Below are 26,176 nucleotides of genomic sequence, written 5' to 3' on the forward strand. Positions count from 1 at the left end.
GGAGTGTAAAGAGTACTGAGCCTTACATCACCTCGGAGGTGAGAGCTGTGTATGTGTGAGACAGAGACGGAAAAGTGGCCCAGAGCAAGAGACAAGGACCGAGACCTCACACTTTTTTATATTATACCTGTGCTTCTGAAACAGTTATCTGTTTCATAAAAATTGTACACTTGGGCCACATCACTGAGAGGGTCTCCAAGTAGCATCAGAATCACCCAGATGCACACTTTGCTAAACTTACAGATTCCCAGGCCCGCCCACCGAAAGCCTGAGTCTGGAGGACTGGAGCAGGGCTATTAAGCTGTCGATGTGACAAAGGCCCAGGTGATTCAGATGCCACAGGTTGCTCAGTCAGTATCTATTTCTCCACTTGATTCTTCAAAACCCATTCTGTGGCAGCAGGTGCACAAGGGGCTGGGAACCCTGACAGCAAATGTGTGGCATAGGCAGAATCCTCAAGGAAAAATAGCCACGAAAGTAGTGAGGGGAGGCTGCTGAAAGAAAGGGATGGCGTTCCTAAAGAGGGGAGGGCCCAAGCAGCACCAAGCACAGGGCACCAGGGAGCCCACCCAGGCTGCAGGAAGTAGCTGGCCAGGGAAGGCTTGTTTGGGAACTTACCAGGCTGGACAATGACGCACAGCACTCAGGTTTGAGAAGGGAATAGGCTGATGGGCCAACTCTTCAATGCTCACCCTTTGGGACAATTAATACCTTAGTACTAGTTCACTTCAGGCCAGCACATAACAGATTACAAAGATTTCACTGCCAGACCTTTCTGAAGCCTCCCAGAGTTCCCATTCTAGAGAGGAGGAAACCAAGGGCCCAGATGACAGCTGCAAGGTCATGGAAAGCACTGGAAACAGCAGAGGCAAGGAACTCATTCCATGGCTCTTTACTGCTATTGATCTTCAGGCCCATGGGGACGGTAATTAATTAAAATGTCTGTCCTCTGCACTAAGACAGCAAACTAGAGAATTCAATGGCAACGATCTGCCTGGCCTGGAAGTGTTTCATCTTGAAATCCTGGGGGAGCTTCTGAGATGAGGGGGAAGGAAGGAGGTACCACAGGCCTGAGAGGGAAGCCTGGTGGCTGGCTGCCAACACCCACCAAAGGAGGCCAAGAATGCTCTTACACCCTTCTCTGCTGCTTCCATTGGATAGCAGTGTCCAATAGGCCAGGGAGGGGAACAGCTTGGTCAGGAGAGTAGAGGGAGACAAGCTTTCCTCATACCCTCACCCATTAGATTTTCACTCAGGTAAGATCAGTAAGTAAAACTGTACAGTGACAGATAACACCCTCTATATGCTTATGACTATTCCCAATTGCCAGTAGTCTATCGGATGAGCCCTTTTCCACACAGTCTCTTAAACTTCAGTGTAAAAGCACTATTTCCATTTCACAGGTAGGAAAATTGAGACAAAAAAAATGTAGGTGTCCTTCCCAAGGATCCCACAGCTAGCACAAATGACAGAGGCAAGCTTCAAATCCAGGCCTTTCTGACTACAGAGCATGGGGTTTCTGGGGGTGGGCCATACAGAAAAAGCATACAAGTGACTATGCATGTGGGAAATTTCCTTCCTTATTCTTCATTTAGAAGGTAAGCTGAAGCTCACTCCATCTCCTCCACTATTTTCTTAGCATAAGAGAAAAGAGAACAGGGCCCGGTGCGATAACGTAGCAGTTAAGATCTTCGCCTTGAACGCCCAGGATCCCATTTGGGCACCGGTTCTAATCCCGGCAGCTCCACTTCCCATCCAGCTCCCTGCTTGTGGCCTGGGAAAACAGCCGACCACGGCCCAAGACCGTGGGACCCTGCAGGCGCATGGGAGACCTGGAGGAGGCTCCTGGCTTCAGATTGGCTCAGCTCCAGCCGTTGCAGCTGCTTGAGGAGTGAACCATCAGAGGGAAGATCTTCCTCTCTGTCTCTCCTCTCTGTATGTCAGCCTTTCCAATTAAAAAATAATAATAATAATAAATAAATCTTTAAAAAACAGAGAGAGAGAAAAGGGAACAAATACAGAAGCAGCATGGGTTGGGTGTGGAAGACCTGAAAAAACCACAGCTTCACAGAGAAGAAGGGACACACCCTCCAAGTCCTATGGCACTCAGTTGCCCTTCCCCAAACCACAGCCTCCCCGTCACCTCCCCCTGAAAATCCCAAGGGAGCGGAGAGGTGTCTGGCATTCTCTTCTTCCACAAGCGGAGCCTGGTGTAGAAGTCACTGAGCACGGACTTCGCAGTGACATCGGTCCAGATGTAGGGCAAGGCTTTGGGTAAATGCCACTGCAGTCCACAGAGAATGCAGGGATGGCAGGGAGAGGGACGGAAAGGTGCAGACAGACGGACAAGAGGGCAGGGAAGACATCCAGTCGAGGGTGAGGAGGGGAGCAGGGCTGATGGGAGGCTGAGGGATGATTTATTTATCATCCTAGGCGTTCGATAGCTGCCGGAGTGATTTTTATGGGCAAACTGCCCAACAAGCCTCTGAGCACATGGGACACATATTGAACAGGAAGTAAAAGGTAATGCTCTTATAATTAAAACAGGACGACCTGGGGTGAGGCAAAGGGGTGAATTTCCTTCCCTAGAAACTACAGCAGAAACTTCTTTCAGAGGGCCACGCTATCCAGGCAGGAAGGGAAAATCCGCAGGGTCTACTCACAAGCAGAATGCAATTGCTGGGATGTGAACACGAAAATATAATAGTAGCTGCCAACAGGGAGGTCTCCAGTGCAAACAGCACGCTGTTGTACATTCGTCCTGGGGTACCACTTAACGCGCACTGAGGGACCAGAGGAGCTTTCCCAACTGCTGAGGGCTGCCCCCTTCTCAGAAAGGCTGCTGGTTTTCAAAGAAAGAGAAGTCTTTCTTTCTGGAAGACCAAGAAGCCGCATTCTCAAGGTAGTAACACTTATTCATTATAAAACTACCCAATCAAGAAAATGAGGTCCTAAAAACATGAGATCCTGTTTTGTATGCATACTTGTTTTAATTTTTAAAAGAGCTTTACCTGAAAGACAGAGAAAGAGAGATCCCGTCTATGAATGTACTTCTCAAATGGCTGTAGCAGCCAGGCGGGGACGGGCCAGGTGGGGGGGGGGGGGGGGGGAGGTAGGCTAGGCTGAAGGTAGAAGCCAGGAATTCTATCCAGGAGCCCAAATACCTGCTCCATTTTCTCCTGCCTTCCTAGCATAAAAGGAAACTGGATCAAAATTCTCCAATATGGGATCCTTGTAAGCAGTGGCTGAACACATCACAACACAAAGCCAGCCCCAATGGGGTCAGTTTGATAAGCAAGAATTTGGACTTGTAAATTAGAGACAAAGAGTAGAGGACATAGTTCCTCTATTTTGCTTCAGTTGTCTGATATAGAGAAAATCTTTCGATTTAATGGAGACTACACCTGATGAATAACTAACATGTTGTTTAAAACAACACTGGGGGGATTATCACGGTAGCCTAGTGGCTTAAGTCCTTGCTTTGCACGTGCCAGGATCCCATATGGATGCTGGTTTTAATCCTAGCAGCCCTGCTTCTCATCCAGCTCCCTGCTTGTGGCCTGGAAAAGCAGTTGAGGACAGTCCAAAGCCTTGGGACCCTGCACCCAAGTGGGAGACCCAGAAGAGGCTCTGGGCTCCTGGTTTCAGATCAGCGCAGCTCCAGGCATTGCAGCCACTTGGGGAATGAATCAACGGATGAAAGATCTTCCTCTCTGTATATCTGACTTTCCAATAAATATTTAAATAAATAAATAAATAAATAAATAAATAAATAAAACCCACTGAGACCCACACAATGGTTCAACTGGCTAATCCTCCACTTGCAAGTAGATGCCGGTTTGTGTCCCCAGCTATTCCACTTCCCATCCAGCTCCCTATCTGTGACCTTAGAAGGCACTGGAGGATGGCCCAAAGCCTTGGGACCTTGGACTCATGTGGGAGACTTGCAAGAAGCTCCTGGCTTCAGACTGGCTTGGTTCTAGCTGTTGCAGCAATCTGGGAAGTGAACAAATAAGAGGACTTTTTTCTCTCTGTCTCTTCTCTCTGTAGATCTTCCTTTCCAATAGTAATAAATTAAATCTTTAATATAAAGACAAAAACACTGCCTGCCCTATAATCTCAGGATTATCTTTAATGACATGGATGATGGAAGAGTAAGCCAGTAACTTTGGACATGTAAAAATTCAGTCTATAACATCTCTAAGTCTCTTATAACATTTTTCTTACGTTCTGAACAAGAGTTCATGGAATCTAAAATGCAGGACAGAAACTGTGAGCACAGAAGCAGCTATGAGGAGTTGCAGACACTGTGAAGTGGTGGCCAGGATGACCTCCGAGGGCTCTGACCGTGATGCCCTCCTCTCTTTCACCACATCTCGCACAGACAGCATGAAGCACCCAGTGGCAGAGGACATGGGCTCTCCTCTTCCCACTACAGAGAAACAAGCTGTAAAGAGAAAGTTGATTCAAGGCTCAGAATGCCTTCCAAGTCCTCCAGCCCTAAACATTCAGTACTTCTGGTCAACCAGAGGACACTAGCTCTACAAATGATGCACAAGTGCTGAAGATGGGCAAAGGTTTGTGTGGCAGCTGTGTGCATTAACAGCCTCGGCTTGCAAATACGTTTTTGATGGTAACTGTGTTTTCTGGTGCTGTCAATCTTAGAGAAAAGGAAATAAGTCAGTGCATCATCTGAGTATAGAGGAATGAGAAGGCTGGAGTGGTGGGTGGGACAAAGGGAAAGGAGGGGTGGTGACGTCCACATCCAGGAGCTATCTGAGCTGGACCTAGGAGACACCTTGGCAGGCAGCCACAGAGGGGGCCCCAAGAGTGTGATGTGGTACTGGATGGTGCCACGCGGTCCCTTCAAACCCAAACTCAGTCTCTAAAAGTAAAAGAAGCTTTTCAAAATGTTTTGCAATCGCACAAGTGACACATATGTGTAACTGTATCACGGGTCTAGCAGCGTGCCATGGAATTTACAAAGCTCTTCCCACTGTGTGTACTCGGGCACTTGCTGCCCAGGCCCTGTGATCCAACCTTGATGGCTATCATTTCCACTGCAGAGGTGGGACAGGCATGCCTAGCCTAGCTGTGACAGCAGAGCAGTAACTGTGAGAGCTCCCACTTCCCTTCTCCTCCTACTTTCATCATTTTGTCTCTGGAGAGGCACAGTTAAATAACATGACAATGTAAGTGAAAAACTGCAACTGACCCTCCCGCACAGGCAGTGCCCCAATCCCCTGCCATCACGTTGCACCCCAAGATGATTTGGGAAGACTTACTCATAACCTCCATGTGTAATGAGTACATCAACATGTACAATCAGGTAAGAGGGAAAAAATGGTTCATGCATAGCCAAACCAGTTAAAAAAAAAAAAAACAGATGAGTTAGTCTTTTGAGTTTAAAATAGGAAAAATTTTAGTCTGAAGTAAGTGAATGAAAGGGAGGAGGCTCTCACTTCTTCCCTGAGTTGGCGCTGCCATCCTCATGGTGGTGAGTGTGGCGCTTCTGAGATCACAGTCAATGACACGCTGCTTGGGGCTGCAAGGAGCCTGCACAGGCAGCAAATGTCAGTTCATTAGAAAGGGAAAAAGATTAATTCTAGAAGGTATATGCCCCTGGGTTGCTTATCAGGTTTGCATTTTTAAAAGGAGAACCACCTGGTTTTTTATTTTCTTTGGAATCTATTTTGATCCTCAGAATTCAGATCACAACAGATTTTTCTCAAAGATACTTTGGCAAATTGGCTGTGGGTGACAGTGGGAAGGGAGGAGTTACTCCCACTGCCAAACCTTTCTGTATTCTCACTGTTAGTGGAAGCCACATTGTTCAGATGACTGGCTGGGAAGGAAGGTTCGGAACCTCAACTAGGGTGGGGTGCTTTCCAAAACACGCCTCTTTGGCCCCCTTTTGATGAAGAGCTCTGAAGGGACAGTTGCCAATCTCCTCCTGCAAAAGAGGCCTTTGTGGCCCTGACAGGTTTAGTAACTGGCTCAGGAACATGAAGCACAAATTTAACATCCCGACTTGCTCATCGACAGGGAAAAGCACTGGCAAAGGAAGCTGCCAACTCACGTACGTTCAGCTTCAAAAACTCCAGCTCAGCCATTATCTGGACCCATGCAGAAAAGGGGACAAGCAGGCAGCCCTTAGAGACTTCAGAGTCCCATGCAAATAAAACCCACAGAAACTGGGAAGGACAGGACTGTCATTTAAGGTCTGCTGAATGTTCAACAGGGACATGTTGTCTTTCATTTGAAACTCTTAATCCCCACCTAAGAAGCGCAGGCGGCTGTGGTACCAATGGCTTCTCTCATCTTGACCCTTATAAAAGAATGTGAAGAATTTGAGGACATCACGGCTATGTGTGAGAGCTAACAAAAGCAAATAACTCATGCTTAACACAAAACAGTTTTACATGCACATCACAGATGAGCAGGAAACTGAGGCATGGAGCGGTTAAAGTCACTTGCTTATGGCTCTAAAGGAGAATGGAACTTCAGCCCAGGCCTGTGACCCAGGTGCAGAACTGGCAACCTCCAGATGGCCCCACTGAACAGGTCCAAGGGATGCGACTCACAAATGGAAATGTGCCACGAGGCAATTCATCCTGGCCTACCACCTAGCAGTGAGAAAATGCTCAGGGGCTACCATCATGCTATTACTGCCGTACGACAGTGTCAACAATCATGGTCAGGAACCCAGGGGAAGTTGCTCATCCACAAAGACAGGTGTCAGCTCCTCCTGAGGCCTTCCTCTGTATCATCCCTTTGGATTCTCCTTTGCCAGAACTCTCCCAGGCACTCTGCCTTAGAAGATCTTGGTTCCCATGGTTCATTTCAGAGCATATCTTATTTTCCTAATAGATGGAATCTTTGGGAGGGCAGGTAGAGAGCTGTGACTTGGATCCTTGGCAAAGATGAGTGGGAGGCAGAGAGGGTGGGAGATAGCAAAAGAGACAGATCTTATATTCACTGGTTCAGGCCAAAGCCAGGAGCCTGGAGATTCTTTTGGTCTAACAGATAGGGGCGCAGGCACTTGAGCCATCTACCATCCACCAATGCTTTCCCAGGTGTATTAACAGAAAGTTAGATTAGAAGTAGAGCAGCCAGATCTCAAATAGGAGCCTATATGGATGCTGGGTATTACAGGTGGAGACTTAACTTGCTAAGCCATAACTCTCGCCCCTGTGGTGGTTTTAAAAGATCCACCAGTTCTTTCACCCTTCTCCCTTCAATGGGGATGAATTCTTTCTTTGCAAACAGGCTGCATTTAAGTGACTCAATTCCAATTAAAATTAATCACCCCAGTTATATACAATTTCAGAGTCTAGGTCATAGAAAGAATTGGGGCTCCCTCCTCTCCCTGTCCCGTAGCGAACACTCGAGCATGTTACAGCATCCTCACCAGCATAGATGCCCACAGGAATTCAGCCCTCTTGGAGGTGGGCTGCCCAGCCCTTGCTGATACTCCAACTGCCCGCAGTTGGGCTGAGAACTTGACTGCAACCTCATGAAACACCCTGAACCAAAACTATCCAGCCAAATTTGGCTTCTTGGCCCACAGAGGCTATGACATAATCAATGCTTGCTAGATGAAGCCTCATATTTTTGTAGAATGTGTTATGCAGCAACAAATAATTGAAACAGAAAACATGGTAAATTTAAGAATAAGCAACCACAGGAAAGTCACAGTTTTAGGGCAGAAAGAACGATCCACATACTTGATGAATAAATAAGAGTGAAGACCTAAGAAAGGCTGGCCTCATGTGATTAGGGTTTTGCTCTAAAATCCCTTCAGGGAGGAGATAGGGAAAATGGATGGAGAAAGTCCAGAGGAGGCTGGCTCCACAGAGCGGCTATGATCTTCTCCCTGCCTGGCCCCCAATCCCAGGCTCCTTCCCAGACACAGCCCTCCTCTCAAGTTCCCCTGTGGGCTCTTTGCATTTTAAGATTCCTCCTCCTCCTTCTCCAAGCATTCCCTTCCATTCTGCTTATTAATTTTTATTCAATGAATTCTTAAAAACTGTTTATTATGGAATAATTTCAAGTTTACAGAAAAGACTAAAGAACAGTACAAAGAACCCTGGCATAGCTTTCACCCACGTAGATTGTGACCTTTATCCCCATCTGTCTGTTTGTTTTAAGATTTATTCATTTCTATTTCAAAATCAGATATACAGAGAGGAGGAAAGACAGAGAGGAAGATCTTTTGTCTGATGATTCACTCCCCAAGTGATTGCAATGGCTCGAGCTGAGCCGATCCAAAGCCAGGAACCAGCAGCTTCTTCCAGGTATCCCATGTGGATGCAGGGCCCCAAGGCTTTGGACTGTCCTCGACTGCTTTCCCAGGCCACAAGCAGGAAGCTGGATGGGAAGCGGGGTTGCCAGGATTAGAATCGGTGCCCATTTGGAATCCTGGCACATTCAAAGCCGTTAAACCACTGTGCTGGGTCCCTCTCCCCATCTGTTTTTTTTTTTTTAAGATTTATTTTTTATTATTTTTTCATTGGAAAGGCGGATATACAGAGAGGAGAGACAGAGAGGAAGATCTTCCATCCGATGATTCACTCCCCAAGTGAGCGCAACAGTCGATGCTATGCTGATCCGAAGCCAGGAGCCTCTTCCGGGTCTCCCACGCGGGTGCAGGGTCCCAAAGCTTTGGGCCGTCCTCGACTGCTTTCCCGGGCCACAGGCAGGGAGCTGGAAGGGAAGCGGGGCTGCCGGGATTAGAACCGGTGCCCATATGGGATCCTGGGCTTGCAAGGCGAGGACCTCAACCACTGTGCCATCGCACCGGGCCCTACCCATCTGTTTTATTACTTCCTCTCCCTATCCATTACCTGCCTACATCTCAAGATGCTTCCTGAGCCATCTGAGAGAAAGTTAAGGACACAACAACACTTGAGCCCTAAATTCCTCAGCCTATGTTTTGTAAGAATGAGGACACAGAAATCAAGATTTTTAACAATGACATATTATCTACAGGCCATATCCAAATCTGGCCAATTGTTTCAATCACATTCCTTTTTTTTTTTTTAGGTTTTATTTATTTTTATCATAAAGGCAGACTTATAGAGAAAAAGAATCACAGAGAAAGATCTTTCGTCCACTGGTTCACTCCCCAACTGTCCATAATGGCTGGAGCTGAACTGATCTGAAGCCAGGAGCCAGAAGCCTCCCCTGGGTCTCCCATGTGTGTGCAGGGTGCCAAGGCTTTGGGCCATCCTCAACTGCTCTCCCAGGTCACAAGCGGGGAGCTGGATGGGAAGTAGAACAGCTGGGACATGAACCGATGCCCATATGGGGTCCCAGAGGGCTTTTAGCCACTGGGCTACAGAGCCGAGCCCTTCAATCATGTTCTTTATGGCTAATTTGCATTTCTGGTTTGGGATCCAAGCCAAGATGCTTGACTCCTTTCATCACTCATCAAATATGACACCTGCCAGGCATGATATAGAGAAACTAGGGACAAAACAGTGGGTAGGAAAAGACATCCAGCCACAGTCCCGAACACACATCTTTTACCAAAGAGACATATCACTCAACTAATAATAGCATGAACTCTAAGTTTTTGTAATCACAAACCAGAACACATGCTTTAAAGAAAAGAATCCCCAGTGGGATGAGCACCAGGAAAGGGGTTGAAAGCTCCCTCGAAACAGATATTCCAGCTGAAATTTAAAGAGTGACACAGAGTCAGCTGCAAAATGATGTGTGTATACATGTGTGTGCACTCCATGCAGCAAAAATCTGTGCAACTGATCTGTGGTGGGACACACAGCCTGGTCGATGTCAGTGTGGCTGGAGGACAATGAAGGAGGGAGCCTGGGGTGGAACAGAGTCTTTCTCCAAGAGCAGGATACCACCAAAGGCTTCTCAGGAGAGCCAGCGGCATTGATTACATTTCCAAAAGATCCTCCTAGGGAAAATGCCAGAGCCTTTGTATCATAAAATAAACTAATTAATTAACTGAAAAAAAACAAAAAGATTCTCCTAACTGCTGCAGGAATAAACAGTGAAAACACAGGGCAACCCATCCTCTAGCTCCAATTTCAGAAAAGCTCTTAACAATTTTTTATGACAACTCATATAGTGACAAAGGCTGACCTGGATAGACATGAAGCTAGTTCCAGTCTTTATCCACTTGGTGTGAATGCATACACTTTAACTACAGAAGATACTGAGCTTGAGCACAGGGAGTTACCATAGAGCCCTCAGGGCCACTCTATTACACAGTGTACATGCTCAACTAACAAGGCCAAGCCAGACAGATTTTGTCTGTGCCTCCTAAGACTCACATGTTGAACTCCTAACCCCTCAATGTGATGGGATTAGGAGGAGGGGCCTTGGGAGGGTGATCCTAATCAAAGAAATTCCTAGTGTGAGGGTGGAGTCTTTCCAGATGGGATTAAGAGACACAAGGACCTGTTTCCTATCTCTGCTCTCTGCCAGAAGATACAGCAAGAGAGCAACCATCTGTAAATCACAGACAGCTACAGCCGAGAACTGTGGCCTCACACTCACGGCCTCAGTAACTGTTAGCAGCAAGTGTTTGCTGTTTGAACCATCTAGTCTGTGGTATTCTGCGGAAGCAGCCCTAACTGATAAGATAAGCTCTCAGCAAGAAACCCAGTTTTGCTGCTTGTTGTGCAGACATGGTTCTGGGCCCTTCAGCTCATCTTCTTCGCCAGTGAATATGTCAACAGTAGTTAGAAGCCAAGGGACAGACTCTGGAAGGACTTTCTGTGTTTTTGTTTCTGCTGTTGTTTGTTGCTTTTTTTTTTTTTTTTTTTAAGGACAGGAGAGACACACACACACACACACACACACACACACACACAGAGCGAGAGTCCTCCTATCTGCTGATTCATTTCTCAAATGCCTGCAATGGCTGAGACTGAAGCTGGGATCTGAGAATTCAATCCAGATTCCCATGTGGGTGGTGGGGACCCAACTAACCACAGCATCACCACTATCTCCCAGGATGTACATTAGCAGAAAGCTGGAACTGGGAGTGGAGCCTGGACTCACATCCAGGCCCTCTGATACAGAACACAGGCATCTTAACCGCTGTCCTAATTGCTAGGCCAAATGTCCTGTGCCAGAAGGGCCTTTACCAACGTGGTGTGTACCTCCAGCAGGCAAGCTGGTAGCACCTGTAGCGTGTCCAGCTCCTCATGTCCAGCTTCACTGCCTGGCTCCTGCAGTTGTGTACTCCCCAACAAAGTCAGGATCTTGGCTTGGGCTCTCATCCCTGGGTACCCCATCTCAGCTTTGGGGGTGAGATGCTCCACAGATGCCACTTCAGCCCTGTGGGTGCTCCTGTTCCTGTTGTTCCTCCACTCTCCCTTTCTACTTCTTACCGACCACTCTTTCCTTACTCTATCTCCTACTGCAATTAATATTCTTTACAGAACACTTCTGGGTTCACATGGCTGTGATTTCTCTCTCTATGATGAAGATTCAAGAATTCCATATTCTAAATTATGCATAATGCAGGGGTCAGGCCAGATTTGGATCTGTAAGAGTAACGGCATCTAAATGACACTCACTAAATGTCTGATGTTACTGCAGGTGCCTTGTGAGGGTGACCTTGCTGAGTCCTGGGAACTCACCTACAAAGCATGCCCATGTCTAATCAAGGGAATGAGAAAACACAGATTAAGAAACTCTCCCTAAATCACACAGTGAATAAGAGGCAGAGCTGGGATTTTAAATTCAGGCATTCTGGTGGCCTCTGAAAAGGTAGAAATGAAGCAGGGAGGGGATAGCTGGCAGAGTAGCAGGATAGCTGGATGGGGATGGGGTGAGGAAGGACAGCAAAGAGCCCGGCTAGGAGGAGACTATGTGTCCTCCATCGACAGCATGGCGCCCTCTGCCTCAGAGTTATCTGTCTCACAGTCCAGCTGGTCCTCAAGGGCAAAGACCTGTCCTTTCCTCTTGAACTGTCATGTGTTTAGCAGACAGCCAGCCTGGAGCACATTCAGTATTCAGTTGCTAACTGCTGAACAACTGATATGTTGACTGAGGGAAAGCTGCAGACCCAGTGCCAGCCACATAGCACATTGGGCCATCCAGGTCAAGTCTCATGCTTGGAGCTTGTCCTGGAGCACCTCTGCCTCACCTGACCTGGGTACATACAGCTCACAGTGGTTGACAAAATGACCCTCTGGGTCTCTTTAACTCTCAAACTCCAGAACCCTTGAGAAAGCAAATCTGGTCTCGTGATTCCTCTCCCAAAGCCCTTCTTGCTCTTGGGAATCAGAGGGTGAAAGTCCAGCTCAAAGACCTGGCCCCAGCCTCTCCAAAGCCCCAGTTTTGCCTTTACTTTTTAGAGCCAACAACTCTGAACTTGGGGGACTGGGCACACCATGGGCTGGAAAGTGCTGTTCCTGCTCCATCTGGAATTCCCCCGTTCCCCACCCAACTCCGTTTTCTCCCATCATGGTTAAACCATCCAGTTCCCCTTGGAAAGGTTAGGGTCAGAAGTCCCACCTTCAGAAAGCCTTTCCATTCCCAGCATCCCTGCCACTCAGGGCACAGTGGCTCTCCTACATGCTCCCAGGTAACCTGCACCCACTGCTCCCAGAGGCAGATTGCCCTGAATTCTGACCTGTGTGATGTGTGGAGCCCAGGGCTAAGGCTTGGGACACTAAGGCTAACCACAGTTCCCTCAGTGACCATATGTGTGACTTTGGATGAAACATTTTCCCTCCCTGATGCTTTGCACCCTTGTCTATTAAGTGGGGAGAATTATAACACACACTGTTGGGTGGCTGGGCAGATCAGGAATGAGGATAATGCTGAACACTAGGTCTGGCCCAACCAGCCTGCCACAGTACTTACAAGCATCTAACGCTCAGAAGCTGCAAGTTATGCACCTTGGTGGCCCCACAACCGAGTTGTGTCTGGACCACAGCCAGGCACAGAGGATGAATGAATGGATTCATTCTCTCAGCTCTAACAGCTTGCAAACTGGTCTCCTTGCCTCCATTGCTCTGGAGTTGCCAGAGCTCCCTTGCTGAGGCATGCCTCCCAGCAAGTTGTCCAGGACAACCCTTGTGGCCTCCTCCAGTCCAGTCCCCTGAGCCCAGCAACCTGAGGCTCCGGGATTAGCTCCATCTCCCCTCTGCGGCTCCTCTCTAACAGACCCTTGAGGTTTCAGCAGCTCTGGCTGGAACAGGCTCTCCTATTTCAGCCTAATCCCCTCCCACAGTATAAGTGTTCTGCCTTGTGTACTAGGGTGCAGCGAACTTATCCTCATCCCCCTTTCACACTAACAGCTCTGAAGGCAGTGGTTCTTTTTAGTATTTATAGTAAAGGAAGCCCCAAAATCGATTTGGGGTAAAAAGTTGGAATTCAGGGGGAAAAAATAATAAGAGGTAATACAGTTTAGGAAAGGTATTGGCCAAGCATGTGCTGTGGTGCAGTGGAATAAGATAGCATTCGGAACACCCACATCCCATATGAGAGTGCCAATCTGAGTCTTAGCACCTCTGCTTCCAGGCCACCTTCTTGCTAATGCACCTTAAAAAGCAAATGATGGTTCAAGTATTTTGGCCTCTGCCACCCATGTGGGAAACCCAGATGGAATTCTGGGTTCCTGGCTTTGGCTGGTTCCATTTTTGCAGTTGTGAACATTTGGGGAGCAAACCAGCAGAGATTTGCTCTCTTTTTCTTTCTCCCTCTTTCCCTCTCTATGCCTTTTAGAGGAAAAGAAATACTAAATAATTCTTAAAAAAAAAAAAGAAAAGAAAAGAAAGGAAGAGAAGTATCTGGAAAAGTTAAGCTCACTACTTTTTGCTCTGTACAGGTGCAAATCAAATCCCCTCATTCACACTCAGAGAAACATCGCTGACAAAATGGAAATGGCCCATGGATTCATTTCCTAGGGCTGTAATTAAAAAGTTCCACAAACTGGGTGACCTTGAACAGCAGAAATGGATCGTCTCACAGTCTGAGAGGCTTTAAGTTCAAAATCAAGGAGCTGACAGGGACCCTGACCCCATCCTGCCGGAAAGGATGCTTCCTTGTCCCATGCAGCTTCCAGAAGTCACAGGTGATCCCTGGCTAACGGCAGCACCACTCAATTCCTGCATCTGTATTTCAAGGCTTCCTTCCTGCCCACAGCTCTGTCCCCAAGTCACTCACATAGGTTTAATGGTACCTCCTACCTCAATATGACCTTATTTTTAATCAGCTACAATACGCTGTATTGCCAAACGAGGTCATGTTAAGAAATACTAGAGCTAAGGACAGTAATGTATCCTTTTGGGGTACATAGTTTAACTATAAGAATCCCCTGACTCACTTCATGGGAACTGTGGTCCCGTAAAAAGCCTGAAGCTTCAAAATCCACCCCCATCAAACACCATATTCCTGGAGGTCCAAACTCATAGAAGCAAGAGGAAAATCAGAATCCCAGAGAAGCTGCCATTCATATTCCAAGGATTAGAGGGAGAAGACTGGACGGATCCTCATCCAGGGACCCTAAGGAAGTCATGGGGACTGATGGGCAGGAACTGCTGCTGATGGGCAGAACTGAGGAACAGTAAGAAAGCACCCCCTCAAGCTCTGGGCAACAACCCTCTAGCAGATGCCCTGGGGAGCAAACATCTCGGAGGTTCAGTGAGTTCAACCACACGGAACAGGGTGCTTCTTCCCAAGCCATGAGAAGGCAGCCCCTATAGGATGAGTGCAGGCAGGTTCTCCCAAACTAAAAACAGAACAGTGTCCAAATAAACACAGGGTAACAGAGTCCCACCTGGACAGTACTTGGGGACACAGACATTCCAGTGAATGACTTGTTCACAAATATCTACTGAGTAGCTACCATGTGCCCCCAACACTATGAACACAGTAGTCCATAAGACAAATATGGCTCTTACCCTCATCTTAGGATCTACTGCAGCAGAAAAACAAACAAGTAAGAATATAAGTGAGGTGACTGCCAATGGTGTGGGGCTGCTATGCAGGTCATTCACAGTTAGGCATGTCACAAGGTGATTAGGGGAGAGGGAGCTTGGATGACAGGTTCAAGGAAGGCTCCTTGGAAGAGGAAACACTACAGTCAAGACCTGAAACATGAGGAAGCATCAGTTATGCAGTGATCCCTGGGAAGTGCCATCTAGGCAGACCCACGTGCACAGGTGCCGGGGGGAGAGGGAGTCGCGTGTGTAACGGTGTAAGAAAGCCAGCAGTGTGGTCAGTGAAGGGAAGAGGAAGAAAGTGAGTCTGAGGGCAGGCCAGGGACAGACGAGGCAGAGGTTGAACTGTACATGATTTCAGTGCAGCAGTGGCAAGGTCATGGGAAGCTGAAGAAAGTGAAAGGAACCTCTGATGTTGCACACTGGCAGTGTGCAAAAAACAGACTGTGGCCTCAGAATGCAGCAGGGAAGACCGGGTCAGGAATCCAAGTGAGACACAACAAGCCAGCGAAAAGGTGCAAGGGAACAGGTAGACTGGGTTCCACCATACAGGTGGAGGTGACACAGCATCCAAAGAACTCATCTTCAGTGAATATCAACAGTGGGGAAGATCCTAACATGTCCCCTCAGTGAACACAACTTATCTACATGAAAACCTAGGCACTGCTGAGTCCCCAACTGAAGGTGGCTCCTACTCGAGGGCTCTTGTTTTAGAAACACAGATTCTTCCACTAGAAAGAGACTAGAACAGGTGTTAGTTAACCAGGGCCTGCCCAATCAGCCTACTGCTTGTCTTTGCAAACCAAATTTTATTGGAACGCAGCACATTCAATCATTTATGTAGTATCAGTAACCACTTCCACACTACACCAACAGACAGCATGACCTGCAAGTCCTAGAAGCATCTCTGGACTAAAAAATCATATAGAACACATGGGCCAAGGATGGGAAAATGGCACAGTGCTTGAGGCATTGTTTGGGATTCCCACATACCACATGAGGGTGGCTGGTTTGAATCCTGCTAACCTGCTTCTGATCCAGTGCGTTTCCCACTAAGGCACACCTTGGGAAGTAGCAGTGATTCCCCCAAGAGCTGTGTCACTGCCACCCACATGGGAGACACAGACTGAATTCCAAGCTCCTGGCTTTGATCTGCTCCATCCCTGGCTGTTGCAAGCATCTGGGAAGTGAACCAACAGGTAAAGATTTCTCTCTGCCTTGCAAATTAAAATAAAGTTTAAAATCTACTGACGCACACTGCCAAGTTTGGGTGTGGCACTTGTGCAGGCAGGAGGCCTCCTAGCTCATGGCAGCTCTCTGGGATCCATTCTCCTCCTGGGAAGAAGGCTCCCTCTGTTTTGGGAACTGACAGAACATAGCAGTGCCACAGGCATGCCACTAACACTGCACAAATTATGTTCTATCAGCATCTTCCAAGACATAGAGATGACTCCTAACTGGAGGTATTAATGGAAGATTTCTGGGAGAGCAAAGATTTGAGAGAAGCCTGAAAGATGAACGTGGGTACTCCAGAAATCCTCTTAATCACCCAGAGCAATAGCAGGTTATCTAGGACACTGATGAGCTAACGGGTGTGAGCCTGCTATCTCTGAGGCCATTCAAGCAAAAGATGGATATCGTCACTGGGCAGGGACAGGTGAAGGGAGACTGCACAAGATGAAAGATATGATCTCCTGAAATCTTGGATCCAACAGATGCAGGCATCTGGAGTCTTCAGTCATCCATCTCCTCCCGTTTATTTACAGAGACAACTGGAGCAGGAGCAAAGAGGGAGACAAACGTGGGAAAAAGCAGAGAACAGAAGGGGGTGAAAAGTGCACAGTTACAAAGTTAGAGTTCAGGACAGCCCACACAGGCCTCAGGGAGAGGAAATCCACAGGGGTGTTCCCCTACCCCTTTAATTGCTACACTCACCACCACAAAAGAGCAAAGGTCTGACAGTCAGAACTAATCAAATGGCCCTTTCATACCTCTGGCTTGACACCTGGCAGCCTTCTTAATGTACCCCATTGTTCCCTGGCAGGACTGCCTCCTTTCCCTGCCAGGGGAGAATGGAGAGCCACAGGCAACAGCCCTAAGTTGGGGAAAAGAGCAAGAGGCTAACTCTTTTGGGGAAGACTGCACCCCTACAAGAGAGGGAAAGCAACACATCCCCTGCAGAGGGATCTGACAGCCACCCCCAGGCAGGGGCTGTGGGAGCTACAGGTGGGAACACTGGCTAGTCCCTCCAGTCCCATCCATGCTCTACCTGCTAGGAAGGCATCATCACTGCTATCCCCACCCCTGCCCTCTTCCTTTTAGCAGAGGCCCCAGGACATCAGGGAAGATTCAAGGGCTAGCCCACTGAAAAGACCAGGAACACACTTAAGAATTGAAATCAGGATGTGAGTCCCATCACTTGTTTCCTACACAGACCCAAGGAAGTGACTTATCCTTCCCAAGCCTCAGTTTTCCCATCTGTAAAATGACAACAGTAAAAGCTACATCATCCACCTGGTATGAGAGAGGCACAGCACCAGGGAAGCAGTAAGAGCTCAATAAATATGATGATCACTGTCGCCAGCAGAGAGACAAGGCTCCCAAACAAGGATGACTCAGCCCACAACTGGATACGACCTGGAGCTGCGTCCCACCCGACCAGTGACCTTCTGAGATTGCCCACAGGGAGGATTCTGAGCAGCAGGCACAGCAGCAGCCACCGCTGCCCCAGCAAAGAGAAGTACCCTGTATGGCACCGATTCCAAAGTGTAGCCCCAATAGAGATCCCAACTCTGGGCCTGATCTGCTGGCACTGATGCAGCCACTCCCAACAGGAAGCACAGAGCTCCCCTGCAGGTGCTGGCAACTGGGAAAGGTGCAGATAAGGCACTCCTGGGAAATCAATCCTGAAACACTGCTGGGAAGAGTGGAGTATGCACCTGAGATGTGGGAGGGGAGAGTGCGTCTGCTGGGTTGACAATAGGAATCCTGGGCCCAATCCAACCAGGCCTAATCGCACCCTCGCATGTGAGACCTGGTGTCTCCCTAGGGATTCTGAAACTCCCTTAAGCTGGTTTAAAAACCCATTCCTCAATGCTAAGCTTCCTGCGCTCAGCCAGCACTTAACTGAGGACCAACCACATCACTCCTTCACTCCATCCAGCCCTCAGTCAGTCAACAAACACTGTGGACAAAAGAATGACTACCATGACACAGCAGACAGTCTACACAATCCAAACCCATTCCTGGGCAGGGGAATGTAAGACACCATTGAGGACGTCCACTCCCCACATCACAGTACCAAGGATCAATTCCCAGCTCTGTCTCCTGAATCCAATTTCCTGCCTAACCTTGGGGGACACAGGGGTATAAAGATCAAGTACTTGGGCTTCTGCTACCCATATAGGAGACCTGGAGTAATTTCTTGACTCTAGGCCTAAAGGCCCTGGTCACTGCAAATATTTAAGAAGAGAACTAGGAGACAGAACTAGGTGGGGGGGGGGGGGGGGGAAAAAACCCTAACATAGTTAATGTCACTCCCTTTAACAGACCCAGAATCCATCCCAGGCACACAAAGTGACTTCTCCACGCCCAGGCATTTGGATCAGTGTAGCTACAAAGCTAGAGCCCTATACTCTAGACCCTACATACACTCTAGACCTTATAGTGTCTCAGACTAAGAGTAACAGGGAATTGCTTTGCCACTGGGATTTCAGCAGGGTGGGACAAGGTCTTCTTCAAGGTCATATTTCTACCTTGAAGTGACCTTGTAGGCTCCTCCTCAGTTGAGAGACTTAGTCTTAGAGTAACGGTCTCTCTTCTCTGCTCAGCTAGCCAGACTCCCAGGGCAACCTAACAGGAGGGGGCTCAGGGGCGAGAGTCCTGTGCTCTGTCCTGCATCTCACAGCACAGAGGCAGTGTGTGCCAGTTAAGGGATTGGCTTATGCCAGCTGAGCATCCTAGGTCAGCTTCTTGCATTCCTGTAAGCCTCAGTTCCTTAACTCACTCCTAACCTGTTTCAATTCGCGAGTATTTAACAAGGTGTACAAGTGATGGGCTCAGCAACATGCTGGCTACATCCAATGGTACCTGCTATTAATATCACTGACATCCTCCTCAACATTTACAGCAACATCAGTTCACCCAAGGCTGCACCCAGGATCATTCTATGTTGTGGCTTCCAGGACCCGAGAAAGAGGAACAAAAACTCAGCACTTAAAGCTCTGAATTCTCTCAAAACCAAAGGGAAGCGGGGGAAAAAATGGCCCTGCTTTTTTCCTTTCCCTCTCCTATCTATGTTCAGCAGAGGGCAGCAGACAGGAACCATCCAAAGATAAGAGAGGGAGAAGAGAGACACATGGAGAGAAAGCTACACGCACATAAACACACACCCACCCAGTATGGCAAGCGGAACTGTTTAGCTTCCTCCAGCTTCCAAAGTATGAACACTCTGCCTCCTCCAGCTAAGAGGGCCAGGCGGAGAAGAAGTGCAAGCTCAAGAGACAGAAGTTCTTTTCCAGCTTGAGCAAAATTTGCAAGGAACTTAGTGTGTGTGTAGGATGTGGAGCAGGGAGTTAACAGGATGACTTCCAGAGCAGAGGAAGGCAGCAGCAAAACCAGGATAATCAAAGACATGGGCTCTCAGTGGCTTTTCAACTGAACGCTCCATGGGGAGCTGGCCACCTCAGCACTGAAGGTCCTCCCAGCAAGAAACAAGGCCCTTGCAGTTAATCAGCTCTGCCAAGGGGTGGGAGCTGAAGAAAAACACCAGCTCTCCAGAATGCAGGTTCCACAAGCAATGGGAGAAGCAGAGCGACATCCAAACCTGAGCCCCAGGGAGAGCCTGCTGCCTGGCGCCCAGTGTTAGCAGGACTCCGGAGTACACAGGGCAAGGCCTCTTCTCTAGGGATCTTTCTTGGCTTCCTCACAGGGGTCCCCAACTTCTTAGCATCTTCTTAGCATCTGCATAGCCCAATTCTGCCCAGACTCCAGGGTGGGACAAGTCAGTCTGCCCAGCATAACCTTCTGGCAGCAGTAAATGGTTCAGGGCACACCACACTCAAATTGGATCAACAGCAACACAGGAAATCTTGCTAAAGTTTGCAGCAAAAATGTTTCCTTTTTTTTTTTTTTTTCCCATAAAAACTACAGTTTTACCCAGGACTTAGGTTTGGATATGAGGTCTAAAAAAACTGCTACCAGGGCTGGCACTGTGGCGTAGCATGTAAAATTGCCATGTGCAGTGCCTGCATCCTGTATGGGCACCCGTTGGAGTCCCAGCTGCTCCACTTCCCATCCAGCTCACTGCTGAGAAAGCTGAGGATAGCCCAAGTCCTTAGGCCCCTACAACCATGTGGGAGACTGAGAAAAAGCTCCTGGTTCCTGTCTCCTGCCTTTGGACTAGCCCAGCTCCAATTGTTGTGGCCATCTCTCTCTCTCTCTCTCCCTCTCTGCTTATTTTAAAACAACAAAACTTTGGAGGAAAACTTAGAAACATGGATCTGTAAGAAAGTCAGGTAGGTTCCAGCAGACAGTTGCTCTCTTCAAGTATTGGCCTCCCTGACACTGACACCATAGTGTAGCAGATAAAGCAGCTGCATATGGATGCCGGTTTGCGTCCTGGCTGCTCTGCTTCCGCTTCAGCTCCCTATTAATGTGCCTGGGAGAGCAGAGGATAACGGCTCAAGTACTTGGGTGCCTGCACCCATGTGCAAGACCCAGAAGAAGGTCCTGATTCCTGGCTTTGGAACAGCCCAGCTTTGGCCACTGTGGCCGTTTGGGGAGTGAACCAGGAGATGGAAGATCTCTGTAACACTACTTTTAAAAAAAAAAATCAAAAAAGTATTGGCCCTTTCAAAACTTGAGGTGATAACCTTGACCCACGGGGAAATAACGATACCAAAGGATCAAACACCAGTATATTGATAGAAAAAGAAACCTTCACTGTGAAATAGAGCTAGAACATGGAGATGACTTTGATTCAGTCTGCAATTATCACTTCAGAATGCAGTGAACTGATTTCCCCTTTTCTGGGCCTCAATTTTCACACTTGCAAAAAAGAGGGGCTGGACTACAAAACTTCCAAAGCCCCTCTGCCTGTTTCTAATCCATTTCAACTACTCACCAAACGTTCCGAATGTCTTCCAGGTGCCAAACCTGGTGTCATGTGCTAGAGGAAGACAGGGTTCCCATATCATGATTCTTTGGGGAAAAGGAACAGGGAGGAAGGTCCTGATGTACTTCTTAATGACAGGACACCAAGACAGGTGCAGGCCACTTCCTTTCCCCACTCCACTGGACATGAGGACAGCAGTTCTTATGTCCTTCCCTTCCTGGCTCTGACATATATATCTGATGCAGAGGGCTGCATCTATGCAAAACACAACAGCCAGTATAAACATCATCAGGATCGTTCAGCTTGCAGGAGACATACTTGCAGCTGCCAAGTGTACCTACAGGTGCTTTTTACACAGTCATGAGATCCTGATGCCATCTCTGTGTCAGAGCCAACAGTGGACAAGGTACGATTAGCAAGCTAGATGGCTATCTTTTCAATAGGCCTTTGCTTTCTCATCCCTGATTCCATTATCTGTTATTGTCACTGGGGCCAAGAGATTAAGGGCTTACACTCCTCAGGCTGCAGCCTGAGAGAAGGAAGCAAAATGAACTCATTCACAAGTTGTGGCCTCATCATAAGGTAGGTACAAAAACCTGTGTCCAGATGTTTCCAAAGTGTGCTTCCAAACAAATTCACAGATCCCCAGACAGTAGAGTTGGAAAAGCTCTAACAAAGCAACCACTGCCTATATCTCAAGCCAGCCTCAGCAAGTAATTAACTCTGCTTGAGGAGCAGTGCTGAGAAACAATCTGAGGTCAAGTCAGGCTTAGTGGGAAAGAAATAGATTAGCAAAGCCTGCCCAGGCCATGGGCTGGGAAGCACCACTACAATACAATTTGCCTTATCCCCGCCTGAATCTAAGCCTTGCTTTGAATATAAGAATGCAAGGCTCAGAGAGGTCAAACCACTTCACTGAGGTTGCACAGTGAGCTTAGAGTAGCAGAGAGAATGGAAAGTCAGGCCTTTCCCTGCAGGGCTCCTTGGAAAACAGCAAGGCCAGGCTGAATAGAAAACTGGATTTTCCAGAGTAAACCAACAGCCTTCCACCACTTCCTGATGGCCTCAGATATCATATGGGCATGCAAAGAAGTGATCCACAATCTAAAGGATATCAGCCATTCTGAGTAAAACTACATAAATCATTCTAGGGCTACAGTCTACAGTTCTTAACTCTTTGAGTGTGTGAGGCTCTGCTATCAAGAAGATGGAAAGAGGGGAAAGAGAAAAGTATCGATTTCTGGATGTTCCAGGAATAAAGTTCAGCTCCGACAAGAGACAAACTCCTGACACTTGGCAATTAAAGTCATTGGTATTCCATTATGCCACCAACTTGTAGTTCACGGATGCTATTATCCAGTGAAGTCATTGCTCACATGAGACTACAGCTCAGAAACGGGGAGGGGCTGCATCTGGTTTCCCAACACTGGTTTTTCAATACTCAGTTCCCAAGCCTGGGATATGAAACAGACTACAATTAAAACTAAGATGCTAGGCAGACTAGAGCCAGAAAAGAGAGCGAACCCTGAATGGACAGGAAGATGGCTTCAAGACTGGCTTTTATGCTTGGTCTGTGCAGTTTCTGAGAAATCAGCTGCCTTACCAGATGAGCAGTGAGCCCTGGGAAGAACTCTACGTGGTTCACAGACCAGCTGTCCTGCCCAGCGCCACAGGCACAGCCCAGAAGGTGCTGGCACAACAGACATAGAGACTCACAACCGAGCAGACGATGTGGCTGTTCTTCATGTGTGACTCCCTAGTCCTAAGTCCAGTGGAGAGACAAGGAGAGAGGAGTGTTCAGACAGCAGGTCTTCTGTTCCTGGGGAATCTTCTAACCCCACCAGAAACCTACCAGTCACTTGCAAAAAGTCCCCATCATACTTCCCTTCACTACCCCTGCAGTCTTCCGCTCCCAGAAGGACCTTCATGTGCTCTGAGAGGACACTCGGCAATGACAAGAGTGATAGGATCAGCCCAGATCCAGTCAGCCCTGTGGAAACAGCACTGTGTGCTCCACAACATGGCAGACTTCTCAGAGAGCAGCCTGCCGCTGTACTACATGCACACATTCTAGCTCACTTGGATGAGGGACAGAACCCTAGGGCTCAGAGAGGTCATTCGCTTCCCTCCAGGCCAGCTGACGTTCAAACCAGCGACCAGGGCCCAAGCCCAGAGCTCTGCATCTGTGGAGGAGTGGAACACAAAGGAGCTATGTTGGAATTTGGCAGAGTGTCCCCAAAAGGCAGCACATGAATGCCGAGTCCCTGCGGCACCTACAAGAGCTTATCATTGGGGAAACAGCTCCAGTCAGCTGCTCTCAGGAGGCAAAGAGATCGTCTGTAATGCAAGGACAATCAGTTGGCAACTGCCCACCAAATACACACACACACACACCACTCTCCCTCAGGAACTCTGGTTCCTGAGCAAATGCCATGAACAGGAACAAGACCTTCCCAGATGGGTCTATCTATCCATTTCTGTAAGGGGTAAGCAGCACCCAACTGCTGCCTGTCTGTCTGTCTGTGTGTGTGTGTGTCTCTCTCTCACCTAAAAGGAGTGCCTTACTCCATTTTTACCCTTTTGCACAACTGAGTAATTAACTGTGAAATCTCAGGCCGAATTGGTACTTAACCTTGATCTTCCCTCTACACATCAAAGTCTATGGAAAACAAAAATCAGGATGTCTGGGATGTACAGCAAATCAAATACAAGTGCTTTCTCCAGGCAGAGGTGGAATGTCAAGTTATTCAAGCACTGGCTACAGCTATTCCAAAGGAGACCCTGGATTTGGGCAGGAAATTTCCTTCTTGGCCTGGGTTATGTCCTGTGTGGAACCCAGACCCCAAAGAGAGACGAGCTGAGGGAATCCTGCCTCCAGAAAGGAGAAAGAAGCTGTCCCCAGATTCCTCACAGGTTCACTGGCTGTATCACAGAACACTTGAAGTTGTAATCACATTTTACAGATAGACAAAGTAAAACTCAGACAGTGAGAGGGCTGCTGACCAAGGATGCACAGAGTAAGCTAACAGCTGAGCTAGTAACAGCACCCTGGCCTCCTCACCCTGGTGCTGGTATCAGGGAGGAGGTGAGGAAGGGGTTTCCTGGAGGAAAAAAAAACCCCATATAGACACAGAATTTGTGGCTGTCAGGGCTTGAACCAAGGGGTTTAAAACAGGAGCCAGGTCTTAGCTCCTGAATAGTAAGATCAAGCAGAAAGATCAAGCGGCCTTTCCAGGACAGTTTGCAACAATGACAGGAGCGTCTGGCAGAGCTTGGACTGGTTGGCCCTACAGCAAAGAGCCCTCTATCCTCACCATGCCAGGCTGCCCAGGCAGCAGCCTGACACTGGCAAGAGAAGGGAAAAGCATGGATGCAGCCTCAGAAAGTCAGTCCGCGCCCTTGAGGCCAGCCAACTGTCCATCTGACCTCGTTGCACAAATTATCCACTTCCCATGGGAACAGGGAAGTCCCATAAGAACATCTGTGATGTCTCTCGCTGCGTGGAACAGCTCAGGCATGCCCATGCTCTCGAGCATCTGCTGAGCCGAGGCTGGAGGGTAGCAGTGATGTGACAGAGCTTGCAAGCGCTGGCTCGCTCTCTCTCTCTCAAACACACAAGACACTGATTAGCTTCAGTTGCAAAAAACACCATATCTAGTCAACTGGACAAGTTTACTCAACGCATGGGGCACCACTACTCTCTGGAGACATTTGGGTGTCCACCCACGGAACCTCTACTCTCTGGATTCTCAGAAGGACACAGAAAGCAAGCAAGTCACTCAAAGACAGAGAGCTCATCAACCAACACACACCCCTCCCCGCAGGAGTCCTCTGAAGGAAGCTGTGGCAGACAGGAGCCTGAGATACACATCCTCCAAGGAACCCACAGAATCTGAGAAAGAAACAAGGCTGGGCAGGAAGAGGAGGGAGCCAAACAAGCCAGGCGGCCGAGGGATCTGCCTGTGGTCAGGGATGGCTAAGTAGGCATGGGGCTGCCTTGAGCTGGGACCGCCAGGATCAGCAGGTGGGAAACAACGAAGCAGGAGGACCAGAGTCTCCATTCCCACAGGCAGGAGAAGCCACTCTGAGAGACAGGGACGCAGGCAGGAGCCTCTTAAAGATGCTGGAATAAGTCAGGGAATACGGGCTGGGGACACGCACGAGGCCGGCGGCTGATGCTGAGCGAGCTCCCGCCAGAGTACCGGGCTCCTGGCTTCGAGCGCCGGCTCTGTTCTGACTGGCGCGGGATCTCCGGCAAGCCCCTTGTCCTTCTCTGAGCCTCAGCGTTCCCATCTGAAAAATGGCAAGAGCAGAGTCTTCCGGAGCTGGCTCTGAGGAGAGAAGACAGGCGAGGGCGAAGGCACCGCTGGGCTGGTAGGGAATTAGTGGTGAGGTGTTCTCACACCCACATTAAACTGGGCACTCACCTGTCCCGCCGCCGGGGCTGCCGCTGCCTCCGCCGCCCCGGGTCCCCCGGGGGTGCCGTCGGGCTGCCGCTCGCGGTAAAGCGCCCAGAGCCCCACGTTGGGCAGCAGGACCAGGGCCGCCAGCGCCAGCGCCACCGCCTGCAGGAGCCGTTTCTCCTTCCGCCTCATCCGGGCCGGTGAGCCCCGCCTCGCCCCGCCGGCCCCGCCGCGCCGACCCCCGGCTCCACGCGTCCGCCAGTCCGCCCGGCGGCGGCAGCAGCTCGGCCAACAGGAGAAGCGGCCGCGGCGCCGGCCCCGCTCCAACTCCGCGGCACTTCCGCCGCTCGCCGGCCCGGGGAGCCGGGCGTCGCCACCGCGTCGCCGCCGCAGGGAGGTCACGCCGCGGCCGCCGGCCCCTGGCCCCGCGGGACCGCTCGCCGCGCGCCGCCCTCCCCGCGGTGGGCTGCGGGGCGCCGGGCGCGGGCGGCCTCGGCCCGGCTCGCGCGGGGTAGCGGCCGGCTCCTCGCGCGCCGGCGTCCGGGGCCACGTCGCGGCCCCCTCTCGGTCGCGATGGTGCGGCCCGCTCCTCGGCGGCCGCCCCGCCCGCGGGAGCTTCGCGAAAGTCGGGGAGTTGGGGAGTTGGGCGCTAACTGGTGCGAGCTGGGCAAATGGTGGGCGGGGTGCGTTCCCGCGCTACTCCGGAGCGCCCCGGGACCTCTGCG

At 49.3% G+C, this 26,176-nt stretch overlaps 1 protein-coding gene across 2 annotated transcripts in view; it reads right to left on the reverse strand.

Annotated features, from left to right (window-relative positions):
- GALNT10 (polypeptide N-acetylgalactosaminyltransferase 10) overlaps positions 1-25,782 on the reverse strand; it is a 217,435-nt gene extending 191,653 nt beyond the window's left edge. Inside the window, exon 1 of one of the 2 annotated variants that reach the window (XM_040993361.1) lies at positions 25,476-25,782. In XM_040993361.1, the coding sequence (XP_040849295.1) occupies positions 25,476-25,643 (168 nt within the window). In that variant the 5' untranslated portion in view covers positions 25,644-25,782. The remainder of the gene's footprint in view (positions 1-25,475) is intronic. The other variant, XM_040993412.1, reaches the window with a different exon arrangement.
- Positions 25,783-26,176: the final 394 nt, after the last annotated feature.

The sequence above is a fragment of the Ochotona curzoniae genome, unplaced genomic scaffold (genome assembly GCF_017591425.1).
Source record: "Ochotona curzoniae isolate NIBS_2020 unplaced genomic scaffold, NIBS_Ocur_1.0 contig_1, whole genome shotgun sequence".
Classification (NCBI taxonomy): domain Eukaryota; kingdom Metazoa; phylum Chordata; class Mammalia; order Lagomorpha; family Ochotonidae; genus Ochotona; species Ochotona curzoniae.